This window comes from Poecilia reticulata, chromosome 14, assembly GCF_904066995.2.
Source record: "Poecilia reticulata chromosome 14, P_reticulata-male-v2, whole genome shotgun sequence".
Lineage (NCBI taxonomy): Eukaryota > Metazoa > Chordata > Actinopteri > Cyprinodontiformes > Poeciliidae > Poecilia > Poecilia reticulata.
In genome coordinates, this window is record NC_088843.1 from 2,643,407 (window position 1) to 2,662,767 (window position 19,361).

At 36.9% G+C, this 19,361-nt stretch overlaps 1 protein-coding gene across 5 annotated transcripts in view; it reads left to right on the top strand.

The window, feature by feature from the left end:
- Positions 1–4,739: 4,739 nt before the first annotated feature.
- Positions 4,740–19,361, top strand: part of gabrg2 (gamma-aminobutyric acid type A receptor subunit gamma2) — a 41,603-nt gene continuing 26,981 nt past the window's right edge. For 3 of the 5 annotated variants that reach the window (XM_008426916.3, XM_008426917.3, XM_008426919.3), the window contains exons 1-4: positions 4,742–5,282; positions 12,169–12,308; positions 16,355–16,422; positions 17,635–17,855. In XM_008426916.3, coding sequence (XP_008425138.1) covers positions 5,161–5,282; positions 12,169–12,308; positions 16,355–16,422; positions 17,635–17,855 — 551 coding nt within the window. In that variant the 5' untranslated portion in view covers positions 4,742–5,160. Of the gene's footprint in view, positions 5,283–12,168; positions 12,309–16,354; positions 16,423–17,634; positions 17,856–19,361 lie in introns of all 5 variants that reach the window. The other 2 variants (XM_017308610.2, XM_008426918.3) reach the window with 2 other exon arrangements.

Genomic DNA, 19,361 nt, shown 5'->3' on the forward strand with positions numbered 1-19,361 from the left:
AATACAAGCTGAAATTTGCTGTGATCCACCTTCGGGAGAGGAGATTATACCCGCTTAACGTCAAGCTTTCCAAATACTACATAAAGAGGCCATGAAATCAGCCAGTTACATTTTCTCATAATCACAGCAGAGAGGTGAGTGACTGGCAGGCGCCTCACAAACCCACAGTCCAGGAAAACGTGTGGAAACTTTACAGGTAGCATGTGAATGAGTTTCAAGGCAAAAGAGGTTTCTGAATAATCTGAATGGCTGGTTGAGCCTAGAATGAAAATACAGATGAAAAGGTTTAATGATGACAAGAGTTATCTCTGATTCTGACCAAATGTATGTAGATTTTTGAGTTTTCTTTGAGTTTTGAAGAATTTGGCAAATGGAATTAATTTAGGTAATTCTAACTGAACTAAAAAGAGAAGTTTGGCCAGACTTAACTTCCGGCAGTGAGAAAATGTGCATGTGTCTTCTTATTTGGTTCATGTTAATATCTAGTTTCAATTGTATCTAAGATAAAATTAAGTCTGGACAGTTAGACCAAGCCAATATATAAAACTGTAGGTATTTCTTAGGTACGATGACCTTGTGAAGACTTAGCAACTTCCAGGAAAATTATTTGAGTTTTTCTATGTGTCTAAACAAGAAAATGTTAAATTTGCTTTAATACATTGCAAGGATCTTACAACCCTTTAACGTTTGTATTTCCTGCTATGACAGAAAATGACATCTTCAAAGAATTCAAACCCTACTGTCAAGTGTAATACCTGACAAACCGTTTTCTTGCATTCACTGCACTTTCCACCCACTGCTATTTATAACTTTTAGACAGATGGTCTCACCTAATCATCAAACATGAACTTGACTGCTGAATCTGCAGCTGAAAGGTCTCCACTCCATGTGGTAATAAATCAAAACCATTTTCCTGACAGTGGTTTCAACTTGGATATGTTTTCCTCATTTAACACAAAGATGTCTGGTTTGGTAGAACAACCTAATTATTTCACCTGGGATGCAACTTTTTCACTTTACAGTTAGTTAAAACAAGAAGGTTTCAGTTTTGACTGTCGATAGAGTGATAGATAGATAGATAGATAGATAGATAGATAGATAGATAGATAGATAGATAGATAGATAGATAGATAGATAGATAGATAGATAGATAGATAGATAGATAGATAGATAGATAGATAGATAGAGAAAAATGAATATCTATCTATCAGAAGCTACCAGAAATCTCAAAGCAATCTTAAGTTTTGGAGTTTTGCCAAGATGAGGTGCTATTTTCTTTATTTATTAGCAAAGCCATCCATCCATCCATTTTCTTACACCCTGGTCCCTCAGTGGGGTCGGGAGGGTTGCTGGTGCCCATCTCCAGCCAGCGTACCGGGCGAGAGGCGGGGTCACCTGGACAGGTCGCCAGTCTGTTGCAGGGCAACACAGAGACACACAGGACACACAACCATGCACACACACACTCACACCTAGGGGCAATTTGGAGAGGCCAATTAGCCTGACAGTCATGTTTTTGGACTGTGGGAGGAAACCGGAGTACCCGGAGAAAACCCACCCATGCACAGGGAGAACATGCAAACTCCATGCAGAAAGACCGGGGCCGGAATTGAACCCAGAACCTTCTTGCTGCAAGGCAACAGCTCTACCAACTGCGCCACTGTGAAGCCCGGATTAGCAAAACCCCCAGCAAAACTGTGAAATGTTATTCTGAATTGGCTTAACCCCATCATGTTATCCCATCATGTTTAGTGCTAACATCTTTGAAGTGCTTACCTTTTTCAGGTTTTTTCAGAAAACATTTTGTTTTCTTAGTATGCAGGTAAAATATTTTCTATTAAGGCTACAAGAGCTAAGAACATTTGCAAAACCTTTTCTTTCATTTTGATGTTCTTTTTTGTTTTCTTTGCTATTTTGATCATCTATATATAATGAAGAAATGTAACAAAGCAGGTTGCATTTCTTCAGAAACAAGGAATCAGTAAACCCTTCGTGTCATTATGAATAGTTTATGTTAGACGTGGTTTCCCACACAATAAAAAGTACTCAGGCCATGAATAGTTTTATTGTTGATATTGGCAGTAAAGTTTTAGGCTACTCAGCAAAAAGACAACCAATCAATCAGATTTTATTTGTATTGCACTTTTCTGCAACAAGGCATTTCAAAGTGTTTTACATCATAAAAATACAAAATACAAAGTCACAGAACAAAATGAAAACTTTCCATTTTGCCATTTGTAGTCGTTACACATCAGATTTGATTAATTCTTTATTGATTAAGATTCAAAAGGAACTCCAAACAGGTGGGCTTTTATTTTAGATTTAAAGGCTCTTAATGTTTCAGCTGTTTTGCAATTTTCTGGGAGTTTATTTCAGGTTTGTGGTGCATATAAGGTAAAAACTGCTTCCCTTCGACCAAAAACCACATATTTTGGTGGAAGCAACTAAAAGCAAACACAAAATACCTATTCTAACCATGGTTTTAGTTATTATGTTACTGTGATTGTGTTTTAATGTATCTGAACCTGAACTACATCAATGCACGAGTGAAGAAGGTAAAAGTAAATTTCAGCAAGACTAGAAATGCTTTATGTCCCCCTTCATGGGAGTCTCATTATCATCAGAGAGCACCACATGACAGCTGGACACTCAAGTAGTTAAGGAGTCCTTTCTTATGGAAGTCTGATAAATTGCACTACAAACCAACTGGCAGTATAAAAAGGCTTTTGAAAGTTGACTTACAGCAAAATAGACGTGGCACTTCCAGGTCAGGCTCTATTTTAGATATCAGTTTTATTTTTGAGAATATCACACCATAGAGAGTGCTTTCTCATGTTCACATCCAAAAGCTTTAAGAAAAATCTGATGTGTGTGTTGCCAGGTTCAATAAATAAAACACATCACTTCATCCAGGATATTTTGCATAATTAAAAAGTTATTTTCACATTTATTTGTGTTGTGATGGTTCAGTGACAGGTTCCCACTAACATGTCTTGGAATGTACTGCGCGTTTGCTCCTGACATTACATCACTTCGGACAGAATGCCAGACTGTTCTTCATATCCAATAGCGGATTCAGGAGATCATTCTGCTCCCACAGCTTGATGCTAACAGAGAGAGGCTGTAATGCCATATGTGTGGGTTGTAAAGCTGGAATGATAGTGGAACTGGGCATCTGTGCATTCAGCATTGCCATTAAGGAAGACTGTACCTCCCCCAGCTATTATCTAAAGATGACACAAGATATCATGGCTGCCCAACTCACACATATGACTTTGTGTGGAGAGGAAATGGATGCCAATAAGGATGAGATCATAGTGAATCTTCTAAGCAGAAAAGTCATCAAACTATAATTTATAGACACACTGTCTCTATTGGTTGTAATGTAATCTATGTGATTATGAATATCAAAACCCCGAACACATTTAATGGGCTTTCATTTAAATGTTGCTGTTTGTTTAAATTTTATTACATTTTATGCCGTTAACAGTCAGTTATTCAGTTTTGTGATAATCTCATTATATATCCATCCATGAGCTAACCATGTCCCAATCAACAAATTTTTTTCTCTGGCAACTGAATACAATTTACTTAAAGAAAATATTCTTCCAGTGTAAGAAAGAGAAATGGGAAAAGTCCAACCCGCCATAGCTTTTAATGTGGCCCACTAGTAAAACCTTCAAGACAAGAGGTGTGCTTATATTTTATTATCAATCAAACCAAATCAAATGTTTTTTTCTGTATTCTGCCAAATTTCATTAATGTGAAAAGATGTTCAAAAATATAAAATTTTAAGAAGTACTTGTTGAATGCAGAGACAGCTACTTATTAATATTTTAGCAGTTTTTTTCGGTCTTTATTAATACATGCTGGTCCAACTGGCTCTTTGAGTTTTGATTTGACACCCCTCAACTAGCTCTGCAGCCATGATTAAGTGTTTTATTTCAATTCAATTCAGTTAATTTCTATAGTGTCAGTTCACAACAGATGTTATATTAAGGCACTTCACAAAGCACACATATCCAATTCCTATTGTCACGTTTATGATCAGATCATTTCAACTGTACTTAAAATACTATACTCATTGAAACGTTTTTTAAAAAACTGCAACAACAAAAAAAGCATATAGCATAAAACATTTGCAGCATTTTACTCACTCAGTGTAAATCCTGCTTGTAAACTGAAGTTAGCAGAGCTACTGCTGCTTCAGCATAGCAAAGGATAGGATAGTATTTTATACTCCCATGTTCATGTCAACACTTTGTTGGTGGTTCCCTTATTTTTCTAACACGAATGGATGCCATCATAAAGCAATGATGAGCAAGTCTGGTGTGGAGGAACTTGACTGGTGTGCAGAGAGTCCGAAGCTAACCCTCAAAGAACACCAGCGGGAGAAATTAGAGCAGAGACTTTAAACCAGGCTTTCTCGTCCAGCATTAGTGTCTGACCTCACAATTACGCATCTGGAAAAGTCAGCAAAAATCTCCAGAAATACAAAACTGTGAATGCTGTTATCTAATCAATACCAAAATTAGGAATTGGATACCATTTAAGCTCAAATGTACATTTCACCGCAGCACCAGAACTGATTAGTTAGTAAATAAAACCCAACTGCCTGTCTGTCTGTGGAGCTGTCCATGGTGCTGAGCTGCGATCAGTACACCTAAGATATATATATATATATATATATATATATATATATATATATATATATATATATATATATATATATATATATATATATATTACACTTCCGCTTTCTGAGACCGCGCATGTGTTGATCTGTGCTGCAGCAACGTGCATCAGTTCCTTTCTGACCCCGGCGTTAATCTGCATTCATTCTGAGGTTCCAAGCTTTTCTCCGGTGCTCGCTGAGTGTTTTATCACTCGAGGCTTCGTCCTCTGTGGCAGGTCCGTAGGCCCCTTCTACGCTGTCGTGCGGGACACAGACACGCAAAAAAAAAAAAAAAACAGGCGAGCTGCACCGAGTCCAGTTTGCCGACTCGCATCGATTTAGTTCTGCCTGCTCGCACTTCGAGTCACGTCGTTTCGTCCGTCTTGGGTTTAAAATCGCAGAGCCGCTACTGTCAGCGTACGTAATGCATCGCCAAGAGGAAACACAGTAAATAGACGGAGACGTCCATCTGCAGAAAAGAGGAAATGAAGATGGTGATGACGGCTTCACCGAAGGCAACCTCTAGATGCTCCACAGCAATGGCGAAGCCTCCCCTCCCACTGAAGCGGTTACTCTGGGTGTTTATTGTCTTTAGTCTGTCTCAAAGGTAAGCTATTAAAATGCACATTTCCCTTCAAATCGTGAATCTATGTCGGCTCTGTGGATCTGCATATTTCTTCTAACTGCACATAGCAATGCATGTCTCCTCCCATTTAATACCGCCCTGCTATTTACGGATTTCTTAGCGATGAAAATCTTGATAGGGAATAAACCCGGTGGGTATTTTAATGTTTACTTGTGGCTTGAAACTAAACGAGCTTTAATAACCTCATCAATACATCGATTGAATTATTTCTATTTACTGAAAACAACGTGAGAAACATCCGCATAGTGATACTGAGTGTAAGATTTGCTGCTGTTTAATCTTATGGTGAGACGTCTCCTGCAGATTCTCTCTCAGTATGTCTCCGGTTAGAAATAGCACAGTGTCAGGCTAAGTTGGGGGAAGCTAAAGCTACATAAGCTCTCTTCAAGGATCAGGTTTATTTCAGGAGTCAAAGCTTCCTTTATAAACTCATGTGTCAGATAAGCCTCAGGTGAAATATTGGACAACTGTCAGCTTAATTTAAGAGCTTGGGCATTATTGAGAGCTTTTGTATTTTTTATAAAGAAAAAAAAAATTCAAAATGGCAGACAACCACACAGAGAACATAAGAGAAAGGCACAGACACTAAGAGTGATCCTCAACATTTTTAGTGTCAATTTTAGCTGTATTTCAAGTGTGGGTGATTTTTCTTTTTATAAAATAAAAGCTGTGTGCCAGTTAGTTCATTCCCATGTGCAGAGATGGAAAAAAAACAGCTGATATTTTTCTCCTCCCATCATTTCCTCTTGTGCTGCTTGAAGAGTGAAAAATGGAGGCAGATAAATCAGTCTCCATCACGTTAATGGCAACCTCAGGGCTCCTTGTCCAACCCTTCCTTTGTCAGGCCTGTTTATTTCTAATTGTGTGCGTAATTAGTGTTCATAATGCGTCAGGGTAAACACCACACTCTTCCATTTACATCTGAGGTTTTGTATGAAATTTAGACATTGTGCAAGAGTTCAAACACCAATAGTTAAAGCAAATCACAGCAGAGGTTTTTCCAGATTACCTAAAATATTCATATAAAGATATTTTTTACATAAAAGTCACACATTATATCAAATATATTTCATTTTGACAACGAAGGCCCTGCAGATGATTTAATTAGCAATTGTGTTTGTTTCCTACCTTATTTTTCATAAAGTTAATTATGATTCATGTAGGACAGCTCTTATATAAGGCATTTCCCAAGGTCTGTGCATGCTTTCAGTGTGATCTATGCCACTTTGTGACTCACCAACATCTGCTATGTGCATTGATGTCAGACTGCATTATGATACATGGACCTCAGTGCAGGTCCAGATATAGATCAAAGCTGCGACGTGATCCTGGTTCAAAGAAAACCAACAAACAACATGCAGGAGATGTGTTTGGACATTGTTTCATTTATCAGCAACTGATTATGAGATGTGGGTCATGAAAACATTGATGTCATGGGAACGCAGCCTTGAAGAAGTCATGTGACTGAATTTTTATTTTCCTGTGTGATGCTTCAACTCATTCTTAGTTGGAAGAAGAAAATTGTGACGTAGTGAACATAGCTACATAGTTGATGTAGAGAAATAGAGTGATTGCATCATCAGGAGCTTTTTCACACAGACAATTGTTTGCAGTTCATATGTTCAGTTCCTTCTGTTGTTACAGATGTGCAAAAACAGAATGGCATAATAGTTTTACTTAATAAGGAGAAGTGTAATTTGAGTATGTTTATTCACTGTGAAAAAAATCTCTGACTAGCCATTTATACATTTTTTACGTTTTTCGCACTTAAAACATATTTTTACGTTCATAAAGATGAACTTCAAATGATTGTGACAGACTTTCAAAATCCTGACCAAATTGTTATAATGTACTGCAGGGCCTGACTGCTGGTTATCTTACTAAATACATTTTTATAGAGCTATTTTGCATTTGTTCTCTATCTTGTTGTCTGTGAACGTTTATGTTTCTCTGGAAATTCATCAGTGCATGCCTAGCTGTTGTTGTTACAGCTGCAGTACGTCGTCATTTTAATTTATTTTTCATTATTGAACAAGAGGCAGCATAGTTATCTAAGCTAAAGACATAAATATAGAGATGAGCAGAATTAGTGTTTGTTTGGTTTAAGTTTGCTTTAGCTTTTACCTGCAAATATTGATTTTAGATGTGTGAATGTTGCCTCCGTGTTGCCGTTGAGCAACATGGAGGCAACCTGCCTGCTTTTCCACTGACTGTCAGTAGAAAAGTCAGATTTGCGTCGGGTCGCCCTACAAGGCAGCTCAGGCTTGGTAAACTGTATTATGTAGCCATGTTGTCTGAAGTAAAATGGAGGACAGGTGTGGGAGAGATTAATCTAAAGTCACACATATTTAACCACTGATGCAGAAAAGTAGATGTAAAATTTGTTTGATTTGGTTTTTAAAAAAATATGGTAACTCTAAAAACAATATGTGATATAGAGCAGAGTTACAAAGTTACACACTCTGGCCATTTAAGTAGGCACACCTTTTTATCACTGGGAACTAACTAATCAGACATTGAACAAGTCGTTAAGCACGTTTCCTGGACATTTTTGGTCCATTTGATCAGTATAGCATTGTACGGTTGTTGGCTGCACGTCATTGATCCACGTGTCTTGTTGAACTGCATCTCAAAAGTCTCTTTGTGAGTGGGATCTTCTGTCTGTAGAGGCCATTGGAGTACAGTGAACTCATTGCTGTGATCAAGAAACCAATCTGAGATTATTTGAGCTTTGTAATAAGATCCAGTAATATGTTGAAAATAGCTTATAGAAGACTGATACACTGTGGTTTTAAAGGGATTTACATCATCAGTTTGGATACCCAGGTAGATTGCAGCATTTAAACACCATTCAGTCGCTACTAAGTGGCCTGAAGTGTGTCAAGAAAATGTCTCCCATAACTTTACACCACCAGAAGCAGCCCATACTATGGAAACCAGACAGGAAAGAGATATGTTTTCATGGTATTTACTCCAGATTCTGATCCCACCATGAATGTGCCAGTCCAAATCAAGACTCCTAGAACCATGCCTACCTATACCAGTTTGTTATTGTCCAAGTTTGATGAATTTGTGACAACCATAACTTAATCTTCTTGCTCTTAACCCACGGGAGTGACACTAAGTGAAGTTTTCTGCTGTGTTCATCAGGGATATTTTTTATACCTGGGTTGTAATAAGTAGTTATTTGAGCCACTTTCACCAAACGACTGCCACTCACTGGATTTCTTTTATTCCTCTTCTTTAGGTTATTATTTGTAAACTTGCGTGATGGTTCAACATGAACGTTTCTAAAATTATCAGGAAAACCCATACCTCACCCAGAGAAGTGTAGTGTTAGCTACAAGCTAGCATTCAAGATATCGTAAAGCTCTTTGTTTTGTGATTCTAATGCATGGATTGATCACTGGTGTGTCTTTATTACCAAGTCTAAATACCAAAATGCAGTGTGTTGCTACAATTTGATTCTCTAATATACTATTTGTTTTGTCTTTCCTTCTAAGTGTGGTTAAACTTGTTAAAAGAAAGTTTAGCAGTAGAACAAACCTGGTTTGTTATATTGTTCCTGAAAAAGTGAAGCCTGAACTGCTGAATGCTTTGCTTTTTTTGTTACATTTAGTTTCTTTATATTAAAATAATATAGACAACCGGAATGTGAAGTGGTCGTCATAGAGCTGTTTGTTGCCATGATCCAACTACATTGTTCTCATTTTTATCTCTGCAAACGAAGTCACTGGCTTACATATTCATATTTATAAACACAAATACACACATGTAGCTCAAACTTGCGTTCTTATAGCTCAGTGCTCTGTTTCTCTCTGTGTAACTTCAGGTATCAGATTAGTAGGCAGAGCCTCATTTCTGTCTCCAGTGGAGAACACATGGCTTGTCCTTTGATCCGGTTATGTTGGGAATATTTCCATAGAGAGATGCCATTCAACATGAATATTAAAAAATCCAGCTACTTTGAAAAACTGCAGATATTTCTTCCCTCTTACTTCCCTGTCTGTCTCCTCTGTCTGCCTGTTTATGCTCAGCTAAATAAGCGTGTTTATTTTCCTCAGATGCAGAGTTAACCGTGGTTTATTGTTGCTCAGTGGTCAGATTCTTAGTGTGCTTAAATCTTTTGTGCAACAGATAATACGCTGTCTTTATTTTGGAATTCATTTGAAATATTTGCTCTGTGGAAATTCCCAACAACAGAGATGAGAGAGTCTGGGTGTTTTTTCTTGTCGTTGGCTATCAGGTCAGTGAGATGATTCTCAGCGTCTGATATGCAGCATTGTGGTGAGATATAAACACCAACCAGAGCAAAGGAGGAAAGATCCCCCTGTAAAAAGTCTTAAGGAAACCCAAAGATGGACAACAAAAAATTGGTGCCCTTCCTTTTATCTGAAAAATTCTTTATCTTCCTGTTTGCAACACCTGGGAAATCAATAATTCAGAGAGAAAAATGTGAATGCTACCATCAGTCCTGAGTCTTACGAATACTAAAGCATCATGTACAGTACATGTGTTGGGTTGCTTCTTATCTAAAAGAGTGTGACGCTCACTGTTCTTCCTGAGAACACTGCCATGAATAAGGAGTTATCAGAGAAAATTCTTCCAACACGCTGGGCACACAGTGTTGTATTTTGGTGATTTGTGTATTGATGAGCCACTCTTTCACAACGTAGAAGAATATAGATCAAAATAATGATATTTAGTTACTTGAGTCAGGAGCGTTTAGAGATCTTAACCCTGTAAAGGAAATGTTATCTATTCTTAACAACAGGTTAATGAACAAAAGCAATGTAATTAACTTAATGCCATAGCAGTACATGGATTATCTAGCATGGGGTAAGAAATTACTAAATATATGAAGAAGATTCAACATTTTAAAATACATTTTTCACATATATATGCTTATTTGCTTATAAGAGCATTTGAACCTTTTTTTTAAATCTCTTCAATATTTTTTTACATACTATGGAGACATGTAAAAATATCTAAAAATATTAGAGCTGCAAAACAGAACATTTTTGTCCTTGCCAAAAGTTTTGGCTGCAAATTAAAATCTGCTCTGGGAGTTGTTGTGGGAGGTAGAAAAGTTGTATTAATTTATTTATTTATTAAAGTTTAAGTTTATCTTTTTGCTAAGACTTATTGACGACTCATTAATGATATGATATCAGGTTACATCGTTATGACCTAACGACCTAATGATAGGTCAGGTTTGACCACCTATTTTCAGGTGGTTTGACCTGAAGATAGAAATTTACTTACCACTCTCTGAGTAAAGTCAACTAGAAGTTTGTTTGTTTGTTAACTCAGAAACTAAAGTGCATTAAGTTGATTTAACAAGAGACAAGCTGGCTAAACATTTTCTTCTAAATTTAGATGTAAAACCTGCAAGATTTCTTTGACTTAAAGAAAGAGTAGAAGAAGACACAACTTTCATTTGCATTTAGCCTCTTTTTCTTTTTAATACAGCACATTATTGTGTAATGGCAAATAAAAAGTTGACATGTTGATGTTATTTTTTTATAATTTTTTTTGACAGTTGTCCTTCCGTATAAAATCACAACCTGGTCTTAGAGGTGTAAAACGGGGGTTAGATAAGCTGATCAGATAGCTTGGTGCTATTTAAAGTCAGGCCAAAAAAGAAGCTCTAAAAATGCCTCTGTCCCTCGAGATGCTAAAGTATGTCATAGTTTAGTGGATGATTTTGACCATCTGCTTGGAAGAAAATATATTCTCCATCAGGTCACTTCCATGCTAAGGTAATGGCTACTTATATGTGATGAATTTGTTGAGGTTGTGACCCAATGTTAACATTTAATCAGTCTTCCATAAAAGGTGTTTTGTTACTTTTCACTTTGGGAACAAATGTTACAACTTTTCACTAAATTTAGTGAGTCTTTTTCAGAAACATAACTAAAAACATCCAATCATTAAGCATATGCCCAAACTGAGCTGTTTTTTTTATTACTTGCACTTTAACCATCAGTCTTTCAAACCGATTTAATGTACTACATATATATATATATATATATATATATATATATATATATATATATATATATATATATATATATATATATATATATATATATATATATATATATATATATATATATGGTATTATTTTGTAAAGTGCCTTGAGACAACTTTTGTTTTGAATTGGTGCTGTATGAATAAACTGATTTAATTGATTTACATATTGTCAAAGTTATTGATTCACAAACATCTTAGGCTTCGGTGCGGAACCTTGTGGAACCCCATTGATGGTCTTAAACAAATTCAATTTAAAATTTGATTACTTTACTAGGGTATGAATTGTGGTAGACAAAAAGAGTACAAAGGTTACAGAAGAGCAAAGAAAATAGTTAAAATATAGTAAAGGCATAACGTACCATGTGCAGCATATGCTAAAGGCAGATATAAAATGAAGAACATTCATGTTTATGAGCATCGTGTCAGTGATTGCTTTGTGCTCCTAAGTTTCTGCCTTGTTTTAAACGATCGAGACAACAGAAACCCAGATATTCTGTACCTGCAGAACATGATTGCAGCATTTTATATACTTAGTTCCACAGGATAAAATAAAAACAGTAAAGGGATTTCAGTGATGATTTTCATTTTGCCTGAGTTTTCTTTTTCTTTTTACACTTTGGCTGAAGACAATTTAATATTCCAAAATTCTTTATTAATCCCAGAGGAAAATTAAATGTTGTAACTCATCAGTCTAGATTCTTCAAAGAGTTATTGAAGATGGCGACGGCTGTTGGCAGGAAAGATTTGTGCCTGCTTGCCTTTTTAAAGCATTCACCACTTCCGTGTACTTTTCCTTCTCTCTTCCCTGCAGCTCCCTCCAGAATGATGATGATGATGAGGTGTCTAACAAGACGTGGGTGCTGACTCCCAAAGTGTATGAGAGTGATGTAACACACATCCTAAACAGCCTACTAGATGGCTACGATAACAAGCTCAGACCTGACATTGGAGGTATGGAGTGTTTTTCTCTCTCTCTCTCTTATTTTCACAGCTAATACAATTAGGCAGTCTAAGCAGATAAGCAGAAAAAAGGATAAATATTTTAGAAATCATAAATTGAATAAATATTTTGTTTGTGATTATTAATGACGATGATAAGATAAATTTATATTTATATTTATAATTTATATAATAAATTTATTATTAATGAAATTATTAATTGGGGTACCACTTTAGCCGCATTGATTACTGCAACAGCGTCTTCACAGGTCTGACTAATAAATAAATCAAACAGCTGCAGCTGATCCAGAAGCTGCTGCTCGTGTTCTCACTAAAACCAGGAAGATAGAGACATAACACCAGTTTTAAAGTCCCTACACTGGCTCCCTGTAGCTCAGAGAATAGACTTTAAAATACTGATGTTAGTTTATAAATCACTGAACAGTTTGGCACCACAATACATTAAATATCTGTTATTGCTGTACCAACCGTCTAGACCCCTCAGATCTTCTGGTTCTGGTTCTGCTCTGCATCCCCAGAACCAGAACCAAACGAGGAGAAGCAGCATTCAGCTTCTAGCACCACAAATTTGGAACAAACTTCCAGAAAACTGTAAAACAGCTGAAACACTGGGTGCCTTTAAATCTCAACTTAAAACCCACCTGTTTAGAGTTGCTTATGGCTAAATTAGGGTTAGAGTGCGGGTTTTGATGTCTTCCATGTTTTTATGTCTTTAATATTTTTAAGTTCTTTTTATTTCTTTTCTACGTTTTAATGATGTAAAGCCCCCCGGAAAACGTCCCAGTTAAACAACGTTTAACTAAAGTTCTACAGGGTTTAGAATCCCAGTTGACGGAGTTTCAACTAAAAACCTAGAGGTTGGAATCCTTGTCAAACTGTGTTTTTGACTAAAGTCCCAGAGGGTTAGAATCCCAGTTAAACGGCGTTTAACTGAAGTTCTACGGGGTTTAGAGTCCCAGTTGACGGCGTTTCAACTAAAAACCTAGAGGTTGGAGTCCTTGTCAAACGGTGTTTTTGACTAAAGTCCCTGAGGGTTAGAATCCCAGTCAAACGGCGTTTAACTGAAGTCCTAAAGGGGTTTTAATGTTATCTTTTTTTTAAATATCTTTCTCTTTCTCACTGTTTATATAATGTCACATGCTGTTTTTATTTTAATTATGTAAAGCACTTTGAAATGCCTTGCTGCTGAAATGTGCTATACAAATAAAATTTGATTGATTGATTGATTTTGACCAGTAGATGACTGCATCATTAGTCAAAGATGCCAGTCACCCATGAAAGAATGAATTCAGTGCTACTGAACAGTAAACGCTCCTCACACAGACACAGAATGATCACAGACGTACTTGTCTGAAAATGTATTAACAAAAAAGAAAAATTTAGCAGTTGAAAGATCAATTATTATGCACTGAGAAAAAGACACAAACATGAAAAGACTTCTAATATCACAAATATAGCTCCAAGGCTAAGAGAGACCAGTGAATCCTCCAAACCTGTGACAACAATCACACAGCATACAATCAGCAACTCTTCAGTGAGAAGCATTAACCAACATATAAAAGAAAAATGGCTAAATAATTTTATCTAACTAACAAGCCCAGACCTGTGTGGGGCAATGCTTGGCGGACTGGCAAAAAGCAAAACAATCAACTGGAAAAACTCATTCTGGTCCAGCAGGCAAGCTGGTACACAGCTGCCCTGCTCCGGTAGAGTCGGCGGCATCATTAAGTTGTAAAGACCAAAGGGAAACCACTCCAAGACTTTCACCATATTGGCTTTAGTGGACTTCTGGAGGAGTTGGACAACAAAGGAAATGACACATCTCAGTTTTGACTAAACACACAACTGATCTTAAACTTTCTAGCTCATCCTTTGAAGGTTTTAGAAAGTCCTTTTTCCTGCCCAGGAGGGTGAAAGGAAAATAATCCACATGTGACTGTGTGCCTTCCTTTCGGGCCTGTGACCCCAGAGGAAAGGCAGGCCTGGTGGACATCTGGAATGATGATCTCCAGCGCTTCAACAAATGCTGTGAGATGCAGTCCAATCAGTTTGTTTGGCCTAACAAATCAAACAGCTTCCAAATCAAGTTTGTTTTGAAAACTTAAAGTTCTTGAATTTTAATTATCCTCAAGTTAAAATTCAGAACCATGAAGAACAAAGAATCAGTTCATCATGGTCCTGCAAACCCACAGACAGATTACTCATCAGCTGTGGTCAAGCTCTGTAGGTGTCTTCTGTTTGTTCAAGCTGCAGAAATTAAACAAGATTCCAAATTCAAATGAACTAATTCATAATTACCACATGCTGGGTAGTCAATGCCACTGTGTGTTGAGCTGTGACAGACAGCCTGGCTATTTATAAAAACATTTACCCGTGTTTATGTTCATGCGCGTGTTACGGTGAGGGAAGCTGTTCATCATGGTCCTGTAAGACCGCAGACAAGTTGCTCTCTTGCTTCACTTTGACAGACAGCTGAGGAGGACTTGCTTGTCTGCATGTGCCTATCACATCCATCTGTGAGAGCAGTACTGGGAGATGCTCAGTATCCCTGAATGCTTGATTCATGAGGCAGCATTCCTGGGAAATCTGGCTAAAGAGAGAAGCTGTCACACACCGTCCTGTAATGATAAAGCCCTGTCAATCTACTGTATGTTGTTTTTTTTTGTTGTTTTCTGTAAATTATGCATTTCCGCTGAAATAATTTCCAACCTTTTCTAGCTCTATGAAACCGGTATTTCTCTAATTATGTCTTACCTGCATATGTTCTGTGCTTTCTATCACAAGCTTGTTTGTGATTTTGAAAGACTCGACAACTTGGTGCAGACATACAGACATTTTTTAACTTTACACACAGAGTACAGGTACTTCTGATCACTTCAGTTAGATAAATGTTCCCTGATTTGGCTGAAGTGGTGCTTGTAATTCCAGTCTCCAGTGTGGCAGCAGAGGGCAGATCCAACCTTAAGATGAACATTAAAACAGCAGGAGGCAAAAGTTCAAAACTTCATGATATTAGCTTCTGCAGCAAGAGACATTTGATAACGCACAATTCAGGTCTATGTGAACCAGGAGGAGTTTGTGAAACATTGTGTTCAAGTCGCAGCAGATGAATCACTCATTATTTAGATGAAATCATTAAATGTAAGTGCTTTTTGTCATTGTGGAGAAAACATTACATACATTCATCTGCTCACTGGGCAGCTGGCAGCCACTGTCTTTACTGTCATCTTCAAAACATGCTTCTCTCAGTGCCGGTCTCTCTCAGTTGCTACAACTTACACATTCCCACAGGGGAAATAATTAGCCAGCTCTACTGGTGTCTGAGCCAGCAACTATACTAACGAGCCATATTTAGTCAGAGAAGTTTTACCTCTGTTCCGTGGAGTGCTGTAAATTAAGAATAGTTGCTGATTGTGCTTCTCTTTTGAAGTCCATTATGATTTAATGTCTCTGAAAAGTGCTGTTTGGATGAAAACTGAAGTTATTTGGGCAGAGATCAGATCTGATCAAAACCAATTCTCAATTCATGATACTAATTCATATCGGTATTTAAAAGAATGTTATTTTAGAAAATAAACTGATCCTCTTGGCTGATAGAAGTCATCAAGCTCAGATCAGTCACTTGCATCCAGAACCTTGTTCTTTCAGTCATGATCCATATATTATGGACATGCAGCCTCTGACCCAGGCTAACTCAAAGGCTTTGGAAATCCTGGTGGAGAGGTGGAATATTTAAAACATAAATGTTAGGAAGGTCACAAATTATGAATGTTACAAGTCAATAGAGCCTGTACTTTCTTCAATTTATCTTTAAAAGAAAGAAAATCTGCATATAAAACTGTCTGGCCAGATTCCTTGGTGATACTACTGTATATGAACAGCATATATATATATAAAAGAATAAATATAAGCATTCATTTTAAATGCTTATGAAATATCACTGATGGAATAACTGTTGTACATGTGTTCAAGGTACTTGTGTAACTTTTTTAACGGCAGCCAAATCCTGAACTCTAGTTTTCTATTCTTCTCTGCAGTCAAGCCAACAGTGATCCACACTGACATGTTTGTCAACAGCATCGGCCCAGTCAATGCCATCAATATGGTAAGTGGGAAAGGAATAGTATGCAAATTGGTCACCATCAGATGAAAAGTGTCCCAGAACCTTTATTTGTTATAAATAAAGATGCCTGTCACAGGCGCTGTGTTGGCTCAGGTGTAAACATGCGACTGTTGTGTCCGGTGTTCTGCCAGTTCATCCTTAACAAGATCTAGTTCTAAATTATTTTCTTTTGGGTCAAAATTAATTGATTTCTGTCCGTAGTTTATGATGTTGATGGTGTTTCATTTAACCAAGTGTTAACTTCAAGACCCAATATGATCAGTTAGAAAATGAGTGTTTCATTTTGCATTTGGGAATCACAATACAAGCACATTGAATGCATGGTGTGTGTGTGTGCGTGCACGTGCGTGCGTGCGTGCGTGCGTGTATGTGTGCGTGTGCGTGTGTGTGTGTGTGTGTGAGAAGAGAACACTCTACTCACATGAAAGGTTGACTGATGGCTTAACATTCACATGTAATGCATGCTATTGGGAAAGTGCGTTCCCACAATGACATGACAAACGCGGCATGTCATTTTTTCTGAAGAGGAGAGAAGATGGATGGTGTGGGCGTATGCATGTGTAGCGGTCAATTTTGATTTGTTAATTTTGATCTAGGAGTCAAAAGGAGGAGGGACTATTGAACTATTGAAGAGAAAGAGGTTGATGTTTGAAGACTATCAGGAATTCAGACTGTATGGCTGTGGGAGTTTGGCAGAGCTTTTCTCCTCGTGGATGTTTCCAACAGTTTGAACAACAAAAAAAAAACTATTATCCTTCAAACATTCCCACATGCATGACTGAGTCCTAAAAAAATCTGAGGTTTATTCAGACTTTCTGTCATCACTGTTTTCAGCTGTCTGTCTGTGCTTTGTGAAAGAAAAGAAGAATTTTGTCTGGTTAGTATATTCAAGTTTCTGTTAGAACACTTTAGCATGGACTTTGGTTTTATATTTTTAGAAATATTTGTTAGAAAGTTAATACTCTAATGTCCTCTTACCTACAAATCTCTATTTTTCCACTTCTTTTGTGCTTCCCTCCGAACCTCTGGGCTCATCTAGTCTCTTTTTCTGTTTATTGTTTATTTTTACTTACTCCAGCACTCTTGCTGTCTGAATGTGGATGACCTGGAGAACGTGCACAAATACATAAAATAGCTTGTTGCAAATGTACTTGATAAATGGAGCTTAAACGTGTATTTTTTTGTTTATGTCAGGAATACACCATCGACATATTTTTTGCTCAGACCTGGTACGACAGGAGGTTAAAATTCAACAGCACGATGAAGGTTCTTCGTCTCAACAGCAACATGGTTGGGAAGATCTGGATCCCAGACACTTTCTTTCGGAATTCAAAGAAAGCCGACGCCCACTGGATCACCACACCCAATCGCATGCTCAGGATCTGGAATGATGGAAGAATACTCTACACACTCAGGCAAGGCAACTGTGTTGACATGTTAAGATTTTATAGATTCATCATAGACTAACAATTTATCCCAATAAAGAATGGAAGAGTTGAAAGTGAATAACATTTGAGTTGCAACTAATGTTTCAGAAAACGCCTGTCAGTTTTTCTTATGTTTTCTTTTACTTTTATTGATTTATAAATCCTAATTGTGTGACAAAAAATACACAATCAATTAATCATGCTAGGAAAGAGTGTCATTTTGTTTCTTCAATCATTTCAAAATCAATACTACACAAGGACTTTGCTATTGTTTGCTTGTAATGTAGTTTGTTGTAAATGATGTGACACCAAGGGCTAAAATTATTTCTCTGCGGCTGCAAAGGCCTGTTGTTCAAACAGTTCTGCAAGTTTAGTTGCCAACTTTGAGTCCTTAGTCCATGTAAACCAACAATGATGCTGAAGCCTATTAAAGTCCAGAATAGCTCTGTGCTCATATGAATCAGAGATTGTTCTAGTTATTATCTGCTCAGCAGGACTCCTGTCACTTTTTCTTAATAAACTTGTCACACATAGCAGCCTCAATTATTTTCCTGTGAATTTATTGCTATGGCTGCATTCACGTTGTCCACTCATTAATGAATTATATAATCACAACAAGTTTAGATTTATGGTGCATTGTGTGAAAGGAGCAGTAATCCATCAAAACCGTGAAATATATTTAGAAAACGTAAAGTTAAAAGAGCAAATGCTAAAGACACACTTTGTGCCTTGTGTTTCAAGTAGACAAATAAGTTGAAATGCAAATATATATAATATATATGCATATATCACCAGCACAATTGTGAAAAAACATATATATTTAAAATAAAAATAATTTTAATTGTTATAACAATGAAACATACTAGACAATTTGGGTGCAATTCTCCAGATAAAAACAATGTCTCACCCAAAAAAGGCAAATTAATTACTTATTTGAGAAATGAGAAAATTGTACACTTGATTCCACTATTTACAACTTATGGTAGCAGAGATGTAATTGTCCAAATCTCAATACCTGTGAGAAAATAATTCATATCTTATATTCTATCAATACACATAAAATATTGTTTCAAAACCAAAAAAGTTTCCAAAATTATAAACATTTATGATCACATTCATTCTAATTTGATCACTTTTTCAAAGCAGTGCAGTCCTGTTCAGTATGTTTCATTTGGTGCAAGCCTTTCAAAAGAAATTGAGTCAATTTCCTTTACAAAAATCACTTTTCCTGCAAGAGTAGCTATGGCGATATTGGATAGTTGATTACTAGTAATTAATTTTACAGTAATTCCTCATAGTGAGCTTACATATAGCTTTAGTGGAGAAGAGAACTGTCCTTTTTAAAAGAAAAAAACCTGCAGCAGAACCTGGTTCAGTGTGAGTTACCATCTGTAGCGCCATCTGCTAAACAAAAATTAAAAAGTTAACGGCAGCAGTGGCTCTTTTGGTGACTTCATCCAGGAGAGGAACACATCTAATTACATCAGGTCTGAG